The 12,561-nt window shown below is 33.8% G+C and overlaps 1 protein-coding gene across 1 annotated transcript; it reads left to right on the top strand.

Moving 5' to 3' along the window:
- The first annotated feature begins 3,720 nt into the window (after positions 1 to 3,720).
- On the top strand, positions 3,721 to 8,593 carry LOC148877465 (multiprotein-bridging factor 1a). The gene is made up of 4 exons (XM_088941685.1): positions 3,721 to 4,105; positions 6,794 to 6,877; positions 7,909 to 7,991; positions 8,142 to 8,593. The coding sequence occupies exons 1-4, from the start codon at positions 3,964 to 3,966 to the stop codon at positions 8,259 to 8,261; spliced, it is 429 nt and encodes a 142-aa protein (XP_088797811.1). The 5' UTR covers positions 3,721 to 3,963; the 3' UTR covers positions 8,262 to 8,593.
- The last annotated feature ends 3,968 nt before the right edge of the window (positions 8,594 to 12,561 follow it).

A 12,561-nucleotide genomic window follows, 5' to 3' on the forward strand; every position in this document is an offset into this window, starting at 1 on the left:
GGGCTCTCTAAATAATGTTCTATTAATATTTTAACATTGAAATATTTGTATGTTTAGGACTAATTAATTAAAGGTAATATGTATCAATGTTTTAAACCATTGTTTGATGCAAACAACGATTGAACCATCCAACTCAGAACTTATCACAATTTTAGATCCAATTACGCTATGTCATAATGTTATAAGACAAACCAATGAAATGGAAAATAAATTGTTGACTCTATTGTTTAAACCATTGAAATGTTCAAATCAAACATTGGTTCATGGGTTAATTATAAAACAAATTAATAAAATTAGGGAAAATATATGCGGAAAGACATGGTATATATATGGGAAGGAATTTGGCCACTCAAAACCCCTCTTAGTTATTGATGTTTTAAATGTCACTATGACTATGATTTTTTGAGTGTTGCTAAAGCTAAAAAATTTAGCAACAATTGATATACAATTAGCAACCGTTGGATAAGACTTATTGTCCATACATTGGTTTAACAACACTTTTAATCAGTTGTTGTTAAAAGAATACTTCAGGGCAACAATTGGATAAGTAACTTGCGACAGTTGGATAAAATCTGTTGCAAATTCATAATTTAACAACAATTTTAACCAATTGTTGCTAAATTTTGGCTCTTGGCACAACTAATTATAACAGTGATCAATCGACTGTTGCCAAAGTCCAATTTTCTTATAGTGTTTGTACCTTGAATACCAAAATATAATCCTTTAATTTTTATTATCAAAACAAAAAGTTATTTCTCAAATTAGTTGATCCACTTTTGTATTTAAATTATGGTAATACAATAATTCTAATTTACGGATTAATGTTAAGAAGTGTTCTAGCTCCTACTTTGATTTATTATAGTCATTTATTTGGAATTTTGAACAAGTAGAAACTTGATTAATTCTATGAGAAATTACATAATTTTAGAAGGAACGATATAGTATGTTACTTTGCACAATTAGTCACATAGTGGGTTAGCGTAGGGCGATGAATGAATCAACTTTCCATGTGCTCTCATAATGGTTAATTTAAAATTTTGAAACCACTATTGTATCTAAGGCTCAATTTGGAAAGAGTACAAATGCAAATATGTACGGTACAAATGCATAAAAAATATACAAAATACAAGATTTTGCATTCTACATTTGTATTTGTACTCCTTCCAAATGGATTCTAAGGAAGGAGGATCTTAATTTAGATCTAGAAATTGGTAAAAAACCTATTCTCATTGAGAAAATATATTAGGATGAATTTGAAGTGGTGGCTTGGCGAAAGTGTTAGTGTTGAAAAAGAACAACCACTCAAAACATTCATTCCATTGGAGCAATAAAACCATGCTAGTAGTTTGGTTCTAGCACAACAACTTTGGAGTTTTTTTTCATAATTAAAGCAAATTGTAATAAGTATACTTTAACAACCAAAACTAATATCAATCAAAGCTCACAAAATTGATAGTCAATATGATTCCATTCCAACTTAGTGATATAAAGTCACCTTAACTACATTGGTAACATAAATTAACTGCCATACTTTATGATAATACATTTGAAAATGTACTACTTTAAAACCACTATCATTATGGCAAAAACTATATGCCTCCTAAACCGCTTTCACAAAGTTGTCCTCTAATACTGATATTTCCTTCTCAAATTGTTCTAGAACCTCTCTTTAATCCACTTTCTTATACTGGGTTCATTTATCCATCTATTTGTTGCATGTGTCAATTCAAACACCTCATCAAAATATTCTTACTTGTTATGCAAAATAAAAAAGAATAAGATACAATTTAAATTTTAAATATGAATATCTTCTACAAATGCCACATATCAAACTAGCATATGTATTGTTGTTTATTTCCAGTTTAACTGTTCAAGTTTTAGGTGGACGTGGTTAGCACATATCAAACTTGTTATGCGTGTGTATGGACAGATGTTATCTTCTCATGCGGTGATCAGCTATGTGGTCATAGAAGCGTGGTTAGTAGATCTAGACTCATCCTCCATGTCTCTTCACCTTCCATAACCGTCTTGCTGATGGCATGGAAATTAATTCAAAGATTTTAGCAAGAAACCATGAGATGAAAAAACTTGAATTTACAAGATCAGGTCATAGCTTTTAACGGATCAACTGAAAGCTTGAAACTGGATACACTATTCATAAAACAATTAATAGCAAGTTATAGCACAAAATCTTCAACTCCTCGATTAGAATATGGGAAACCTAAAGCCGCCAAGGAACTTGACAAAGTTGTACCTAGAGGAGCGTCAAATTCTTCGGGGTTCTGAAGCAAAAGAAGATCGTTTCGTTCCTTCTCGAGCTTCCGCATCTTGAGAAATAAAGCGATCTCCTCGTCCTTCTCCTTCATCATAGTCTCGAAACTCCTCCTGTGTTGTCTCTGTTGTAAGGACGCTTGCATTTGCAATTCCTGAGCCTGAAAGCTGTGATTCATACCCAAAGTTTTAAACACAAGCCTCAGCGAGAGAAACGAGTAAAAGAGAGAAATCTCCCACCTAAAACCTAGCTTCTCATCTACTCCAAACAAAACAGCCTCCACCCAAAACGAAAAACCCTCAAATTTCGTAAACCGCCAAAACAAGAGCAACAAATCTCAAATCTAGCTTCAAAATTGTAAACAACATAGAAACTGGCAGGGAACAAAACGACATTTCCCGTTGTCTTAACAATCAAATCTTTCTTTTCTTTTTGATCTCTGCCGAGTTTACACTTGCCCTACCACGTCAGTCCCCACGCCGTTCGATTTCTTAAGGAAACCATTTGTATGGACCAACCGCCATTTTTGCAGAAACAAAGAGATCTGAAACAAAGCTTGAGGTCTTTTACAGATCAAATGTGATAAAAGTTAAAACAAAAGTGAATGGATTTTGTATTATTTGCTTTCTTGTCGCTTGTCGAGTGAGATGAAAACCATGAGAAATTATAGGGAGAGAACAAAGCAAGTATAGAATCCCATTTTAATTTTGATTTCCTTTGACAGGACAGGACGACGGAGACAAAGACGAATGGGAAATGAAGACTAAGTCCAAGATGGAAAATAGAAAAAGAGATAAAGGTTGAGATGGAGCGAAATCATAAACAGGTATTTTAAGAATTTAAAAAATATATGAATCACATATAAAAGAAGTGTGACGAAAAATTAATGATACAAGAAATTTTAAACAATCGTCACAGTATATAAAAGCAAAGGTGAATTAGTACATGAGCTAAACCATAAAGGCCCTTTAGGCTCAGTTTGGAAAATGTATAAATACAAATATATATAATATAAATAAATATAAAATAATATAAAACACAAGATTTTGCATTTGTACTCCTTTCAAACCAAGTTTTATATATACAACATAAATACGTATAAAATAATATAAACAATAAGGTTTTACACTCTAATATTTGCATTTATACTCCTTCCAAACTCAGCATAATAAATTTCGACCATCTTTAACGCCAAAGTTCGAGGGCTCCCAGCCCATTAGACATACGGATGTTAGTTATGGAGGCCCAAAATCAAAGCCCAAGGGTGGCTAAAGATTCAAAGTTAAGTGCCGGACCGCCAAACACACTTTTCTTTCTTTCTTGGGATAACTAACGGGCATGACCATCGAATTGACCATATGCTAGCACTACGGAATGACCCTATGGTGGTTTATTGTACGACAAGTCATGCTCGGTTGTATTTTAAAGATTACCTGTACCTGACCAATAATGACCGTGGTGATAGCATTTCGCATACTCTATTTAATCCGTTTTCAAGCCAAACAAGACAACCTGCCGAGTTCTGATTTCTGTCACTGTGAGTCCGTAACCCCCCTCCCCCCGCTACCGAGTACGCCGCAGGGAAAGAGAGAGACGAAGTGAAGCTCCAAATCTGATCCAAATTCAAAAGCCCTGAAGAAGGTTAACTGAAGGGAGAGATCGTTTGTTATCATAAAAGAAGAAGAGAGAAGATGGCGGGAATTGGTCCTTTGACGCAGGACTGGGAGCCGGTGGTGATCCGGAAGAAGGCTCCTACCGCTGCTGCCAAGAAGGACGAGAAGGCCGTTAACGCCGCTCGTCGTATGGGTGCCGATATTGAAACCGTCAAAAAGTGTACGCTTCCAACTCTCTTTTTACCTGATTAGGGTTTCTCATTTCGTTCTTCACTCTCCATCTTTCCGTATCAATAACCATGTCTGGGGTTTTCGATTGCTGTAGTTTCTCGTTTTAGGGTTTCCTTTGTTGTCATTATCGATTCATTAATAGGTTCCTATAAGTTGATGTGTATTAGTGTGGCCATGCCGTGCAAATTTCTAAGCTGCAGTTTGGCCTTTTTATTGCAATTGAATGAAGTAGTGGGAGTACATAAAGAGGGATCGATGGATAAGAGACTATTGATTATCTGATCAAGACTTGATTCTTTATCTTGATTTATAAATGGAAATTATTTTACTTTATTTTTTTCGGGGGGAGGAGGGTCTGGATTTTGAAATCTATAGTTATGTGTTTATGGATTACAAGACGAGTCATATCTCTATATAATGTAGAGCTTGGGTTTTGGTTGCTATTTGTATCTTGGTTCCAGTACTAAAACCAAGATGAGAAGTGGGGTACAGAAATGAAAATATGATTTATATAATTGAGGATGCTGATGCTGTGAAGGTTAAATAGGCAAGTCCACTGTCAGCTTTGGACGTGTTTGATCACTTTCCGTTCTAAAAGGAATAAAGCATAAAAATACTTAGGTGTTAGAGGAATACATAGAATTATTTTTTATTTAAGATGGCCATTGACTATGAAATCTATAAATTAGATAATTGATAAATTTGTGAGGTGATATTCATTGGAAAAAAATTGAATGGGCAATCTTATATGAAATTTTGCATCATATGTTCAGGTATGTCTCTGTTACATTTTGCGTTTTGTCTATATCTACATTAAGACACCACAGTACTAGAATTGTTATATGTTGCATGTTAAGTATTGCTTTCAACTATTTCCGTTTTCAAGTTGAGGTTGTTTTTGATCCGTACATTAAGCAAGCACTTCCTCATAAAGTTGTACAATGGGTATTAGTTCTTAGCTTCTTTGAGTGGGAATTGGGAAATCTATTTAGCAATGAAAACTTGATCCTTGGTTGAGAATTTTTTAACTTCTTTTATGAATATTTTGATATGGAACATGAACTGTGTTAAATTATCACTTAATTTGATTTTTTACCTTCAATGTGGCATCAATGAACAATTTCATTCTTATGTTGAATGAAGAACTTGCTTAACAATGAAGCATTGAATGAAGCTAGGACATTAAATACTATCTATCAAAAAATGCTGAATTAAATAAGAATAATTAAGTAATTTGTGATGTGCAATTTCACTTGCTTCTAAGTTTTTCTTTTTCATATTCAAAGCAGTCAGTCCAAAAAGCATTGTTTTTTTATGACTGTTACTATTTAGACAATAAGCTCCAAGGAGATGCATCAAGGTTCCAAAAGTTAGATTCTGAGACCTGAATTGGGTAATGCTGAAATCAAGATGGGATGACTCCATGAGTATCTTGGTTAAGCTAGTGCAAAATTTATGTTTAATTTAAGGGAAAATTTCTTAAAGTATCCCTATGGTTTAGGAAATTGACTAACTCTACCCTTACTGTTTACGTATTGTCTTAAAGTACCCCCAAGTTTTCTGACAATTGGCATTGCCGTTAAGCACTAAGGCTATGTTTGGTTTGAAGGAAAAGGTAAGGAAAGGAAGGGAAAGACAGGGAAACCTATACAGGGTTTGTAAAGGTTTCCTTATCTTTCCCTTCTTTTTTTTTTGATAACTGTCCTTATTTTTCCCATCTTTTCCCTGCACTTTCCTTCAAACCAAACATAGCCTAAAGGAAAAAAGCGAAATGTCAAAGTATACTTGCTTATCTCCCAAGTAACAATGATAAGTGTCTTAGGCGGCCTGGCCCTGAGGTCACTAACTCTACTAACCAAAAATAAGATCAAATTGAGATGGTTTAAGACAATATGTAAACAATAAGGGTGGTTTAAGACAATATGTTAACAGTAAGTTCAAATTGAGATGGCTCATGGCTGAAGTATACTTGTCTTTGTCTTGAAAATCCTGAGGTGCGTCAGTGTCTTTCTAAACATTTGGTGGAGACCAGTATTGCAATAAGTCTGTGATGTGATTTGGTTAACGTAGCTGTGGTACTCTCCAAGGTTCAAAGTATCAATACACCCCGATACGGCAGAAGTGGTGTACTGGTACTTGGTACCACACACATTACCTTTTTTTTTCAAGTTTTTTATTCAAAAAGTATGGCAGGGAGAAGGTTAAACATCGTTTAATGTATAATATAAGGGGTTTTGGGATTAGCCTTAAAAAAGTGTTTTGGCACCCTGTCAGTAACTCGTTATGGTACAATACACCAAATACAGGGCCATATTGTGTTGATACTTTGAACCTTGATACTCTCTGCCTATCCTTCAAAATTATACCCATACCAATGCCTTGGCACTGATCTTGGTTTGAAATTCATGTACACATGCGGATAATTAGTTTGAGCTGAACACTATTTAATCTGTCTGAACATTTCTACGTGCAATTGCAGAAAATTCCTCTTGCATATTCATTGGATTCCTACATTAAACTTCATTATTACTATTACCTTTTAATGATATGAATATTGATCAATTGTTTGATATTTGCAGTTGTTTGTATTATTTATTTGAGCGTCTTTCATAGAAATAATGGTGGATTTTTCACTGCCAAAGCTTATGCTTGTTTATTATCTACTTTTCTCCTACAGCTAATGCGGGGACAAACAGGTCTGCCTCTAGCAGCACTTCTCTGAACACAAGGAAGTTGGATGATGAGACTGAGAATCTTGCTCGTGAGTACTTGAATATATGAGCAGTGGCAGTGCTACAATGCTACAATTTCTTCAATTTGCATCTAGTGCATTTGTTTGATTGGTTGATTGATCATTATCATTTTTTGCTGAACTGAATTATATCTCTGATGTTTGAAAGTTCTGGTCAAAAGATCTTTAAGGCATTCTAGTGGATGACTATGCATAACAGGACTTTTCTTTGATCCATTGTAGACTGTAGCTGTGATTATTTGGTTAGCTGCCATAACTAGGGGTGGTAAAGGTGAATATGCATTCTTGTAACTCGATACAAACCACTCTTATTTAGGGAAAGAAATATATATAATAGGTAATAAGTAGCAAATGCTTGACCGCCCACCCCTAAAAAATAATAAAATATAAATAAATATAAAAAGCTTACGTACACACAACTATGTCAGATAGATCTATGATTCCTCTATCATGATAAGCACCTTTGTCTCATTTACATGGATATTTCTACTTCCAAATGAAGCTCAGAACTAGGGATTCTTGGTTGCCTTCTAGAAAGTAGGATGGTGGATGCCATTGATCCTTATCTTGTAAGAAGTTGACAGTATTAAAAATTAAAAATAAGCCGGGCTCATGTTTGTTGTGATACATTAGAAAAGAAGGCATTCGAAAAGCAAAATCAAGATTATGTTTGAAACAGATGACTGTGCAATAAATTGGATTTCAATTCTCTTATCAGAGTCCATATTACGTTTTTCCTAACAATAAATTTTTATTTAAGTGATCCTTGTTATGATATTATGATGCTATCTTTTACTTCGGCTCAGAACTTCAGATCATGCGATGTAATGTACATATGTGATGCATACATACGAGTAATGAATAATCTGGTCAAGAATGCAATTGGGTAGAACACTGGTTTAAGAATGAAACATGCATGCTATTTTGACGCACTTGCATTAGGGGTCTGTAATATTTCCCGAGTTAACTTTGAAAAACTTTTTAGTTTTAGTCATTACTGTGGCAACATGTATGTGAGGTCTCATTTTATTTTGATGCAGATGAGCGTGTACCTACTGAACTAAAGAAAAGCATCATGCAAGCTCGAATGGACAAGAAATTCACTCAGGCCCAGCTTGCACAGGTCTCTCTCTCTCTTTCTCTCTCTCTCTCTCTCTCTCTCTCTCTCTCTCTCTTTGTGCTGCACATTTGCATGCACAATAGACACTTGTGTTTGTAAATTGTTGTCCTGAAGAAAGAAAAAGAAGCTGAACCCTGTGATTCTTTTGTGCAGATGATTAATGAGAAGCCCCAAGTAATTCAAGAGTATGAATCTGGGAAAGCCATTCCAAATCAACAGATAATTACCAAGCTGGAGAGGGCTCTCGGTGTGAAACTGCGGGGAAAGAAGTAAAGGAGTACGTAGGGGAGAGAGGGGAACAAGCTGTTGAGTGTAGGTGTGGTTGTGGCTGGATGCGACTTTCTTGTGTAGTTAAGCATCTCAGTTGAGTTATAAGAATATTGGTGCCTTCACCGTCGTTTAGGCATGTCTGTAAGGAAGATCTCTGTAGTGGCTTTGTGAGACCAAATCAAATGTATTGTTCAATCTTCACTTGGCTTCTTTCGACCTACGATTGCTGTTTCTCCTTTCGCGCCTGGACAATGTCAAATGTGTTCTCAACTTTCTTAGTCTTTTGGTACTTGTAAAAATTTATCTATGAATAAAGCAATAGCAAGGTCGAAAAATTTTCTCTGTTGCTGCTATGGTATTCCAGATTAGACTCGATGGTTAATCTGCTAGACCTCAAGCACTTGAAATTTCCTTATTAATACCGTATTAAACAATTGGTCTCCAGTTTATCTTTAACCTTTTATTAAGGTTTAAAGGCTGAAATGCTGTATTTTTTAAGCATATGTGTAAGCAAAATTTTAATCTCGAGATTTAGGGGGTGTTTTGTAGTGTGGATGAGAAATTTGCAATGTATTTTCATTCATATTACACCTGTGGTATGAATACATGCATATCACATCATAGCAGGTTAATTGTTCAAAAATGGGTGGACTGAACCAAGGTTTCAAATATTGTATTGGTTTGTGTTGGTACATTATTTTTAGTTTTATTTTGTTTTTTGAAACTGGTTTAAAAGGGTCAATTTAAAGCCTGGCTACCCTCTGAATTGGTGGCTGATCCAATACAACCCCTGGAGGGGCGTATCGGTAAGCCATCGACACAATACGTAATTGATACTTTGAACCTTGGACTGAACCATACTACACCATAGGCTTTTTGTAGAGCGTGGCGTAGTTCAATCCATACTCTATGTTTTGATTCCATGTAATTCACTTACAATGTGTGAGATGATCTACATTGTTAACGAGTAAACAATATTCTATTTTTTAAGTAATATTATATTATACAAAAATAATACAATTTAACCATGACAATACAAGTTGATGCATTTATATAATATGAAAAGTTAAGATAATTAGGGAAAATCATTTATTAAAAAATAATAATAAATCACAAAAGTGAATGAAATATTGTAAAAAATTAATAAAAATTATAAAAAATAATTCAGTAACTTGCCAAGAGTAATATATATTTTATAAAAAAAGTGACAATTTTTATACAAATTATAAAAATTATTAAAAGGAAAGATACATGATTTTGGAATTATTTAGTTTGGGTAAAATGCACTCAACGAAATAAGGAATCATCAATTTTGGAATTAGTGGCATGAAAAGGTCTACTGTGGATGAGATTTTAAGATATGGTGTAGACCAATGTTTAAAATATCGATACGCTCGATATGCCGGTAGGGGCGTGTCAGGCCATATCGGTACTTTTTTTTTTATTTCTTTTGAAAACCGGTTTAGAGGGACCGGTTTAAGGCTCCTCCACCTCCTGAACCAATCAGAACCCTGATACACCCTCTATAGAGGCATATCAAAGAGCTCCTAAACAATACATATCAATTGATATGAGCCAATACGATAGATACTTTGAACCTTGATGTAGACTGCTCCACAATATATTGTGCTCTAAGAGGTAGCAGAAATCTATAAAGGGTCCTTTAGTGATCAACCAAAACCTTTGCAATCTCATCAGGCTGGAGTATTTGCTTCCCATTCACCACTAGCTTGGATATGAATTTCTTATAACCATTAAGTACTCTAAAAAAAATTATTCTCATTTATTTATTTTTACATCTCTTAACCTTAACTAGTTACATTGGGATTTCTATCATCATCTGGTTTCCTCTTGTAAGAGTTAATTCAAATTCTATTTTTAATTGCCATTTTAGAAGTCCATATTCATTCATCTCTACTTTTGCTTTTAGGGGGTGTTCTATAGCGTAGATGAGAAATTGGATAGTGTGTTTTCATCCACACCACACCCCAACAAAAGTAGTTGTTCTACACCATGGAAAAAAAATGTGTGGACAGATTCACACCTCCATGCAAGGTTTAAATATTGATACACCTGACACACCGGTAGGGGTGTATCGAGCAATATCGGTACTATTATTTATACTTTTTTATATTTTTTTCGAAACCAGTTCATGGGGGCTGGTTTAAGGCTCTTCCACCCCCTGAATCGGTTAGAACCCCAATACACCCACTATAGGGGCATATCGAGGAGGTCCCGGAACGATACGTATCAGCCGATACGAGCCGATACGTGTCAATACTTTGAACCTTGCATCCATGGGTGTTCTGCAAGGTGTGGCATATTTCAGTCTACACATTGTATTTGATTCCATGCATCTCAACTACAATATTTGAGATAATCTGTCATTAATCATTAAAAAACAATATATTATTTTTTACACAATAGAAAAATATTAGTAAATTACTAAGAATTTGAATAGTTAATAAAAATAATATTAGTAATAATTAATAATATTAAATAACAAATAATGATATTAATTTTAATTAAAAACAAGTAGTAATATTAATGATAATTGATAATATTAACAATAATTTTAATAATATTTGATATTAATTAATAATATCAATAACAATTAATATTAATAAAAGTAATATTTGAAACTTAATAATTAATAAAATAATATGAATATTAATTATAAACATGAGTAGTCATGGCAAGTGGTTCAAACAAAGAAGAGTAATATAGCATGAGAATAAATGAAGGATAAATACTTACCAATTACCATTGATGATCTGATGTAGTAGTGGTCGAAGGAGTAGCAAGTGGTTCAAACTAGGTTTGTCAATGATACTTGAAAATCTAAGGCCTGACCTAACATTCGATCCGATTATCTCGGATTTAGATGATGTATTTATGTAATCAGATCAGATTCGGATGTTATAATCTACATCCGATTAATAATTGGATTTGACCCCACCCGATCCGATTAAAATATGAAGCCAATTATTATAATATTTATTAATTTTAATACATAAAGTTTATATAATTATATCTAAAATTATAAAAATATATTCTATATATTATATTATATATGAATTTAAATATAATAATTTAGTATGTTATATTTATATTAATTATTTTATATAAAAGTTGAAAAATAAATAAATTTTATTTTTTGATATATTAGAAAATTTATAGTAGAGTTGAATTAAATCCGAGTTCGTTAGGATTCGAATTCGAATATGAGCCAATCTGATTCAAATGGTTCTCAATAATCAGATTGAATGTGGGTTTTGTTGCATCCGATCTGAATCCGATCCTATTACAACCATAGTTCAAATAGAGAAGAATAGCAATGACAAACTCACAAAGAAGTGTTGCAACGATAAAAAGAAAAGAGGTCTTATATTAAGGTTAAACATCCATGCCAAGTATAGGATCGTTATTCCATATACAAAATAGTGCGATGTAGATGCTTCCACGAGATAAACCCGTGGATGAGAAAATGGACTGTGGTGTGGACCAATCCACGAGATAGCGTGGATCTGTCTACACCACAACCAATCAAACACATGGCATAGAGCTGGTGTGGATTGAAACTGAATATATCATGGTCAATCCACACCACCGAACACCACCTTAATCTACTAAACTTCTCTATTTTAGATAAAATTAGATTCGTATTTGTTGACGGGCTTCCAAAACGTGAACATTTATGATGCTGGAATGATAGATACCAGATAGGCTTTGTCTAATTAAAATCCCCCATGGATTTTGATGAAAACCTACCTACCTGATTGTTTACCATTTTTATGATATCAATTGATCGGTCATAAGTTTTTTTTTTTTTTTTATATTTATATCATATCTTTCCAGCATCATAGTCAAACACCCCCCTCCAAAAAAAAACCCATTTTTTTCTAAATGTTCTATTTATTTTTGATATTTTTGTCATTTGTTACAAAATTTAAATTCTTTTCATCTAGCTTCCTCAATGGTCAACATCCTCCAGTCCTACCATTAAGATTTCACACTATGCACAAAGTATATGGGTGAGCCACAGATCCTCAAAGCAAAAAGGTGTTGGGCCACTATGAAAGTTTTTTGACAAGTAAATCAAATTATATATTAACAAAATGAGAAAATTACAAAGTTCTGGACACTGTTTACAAAAGGAGGATAAGTAAGTAACAAAACATGTTCCTGTATGATATGTTTACTCCACTTTGCTATTTGATGAGTAGGAACATTATACCTCCTATTAGTATACATTGGATGAAAAGAACTAAAGCCAGACAGTAGATTCTGAGTATCTATCAAC

The sequence above is a fragment of the Nelumbo lutea genome, chromosome 1 (genome assembly GCF_056320005.1).
Source record: "Nelumbo lutea isolate HS-2025 chromosome 1, American lotus-T2T, whole genome shotgun sequence".
NCBI lineage: Eukaryota > Viridiplantae > Streptophyta > Magnoliopsida > Proteales > Nelumbonaceae > Nelumbo > Nelumbo lutea.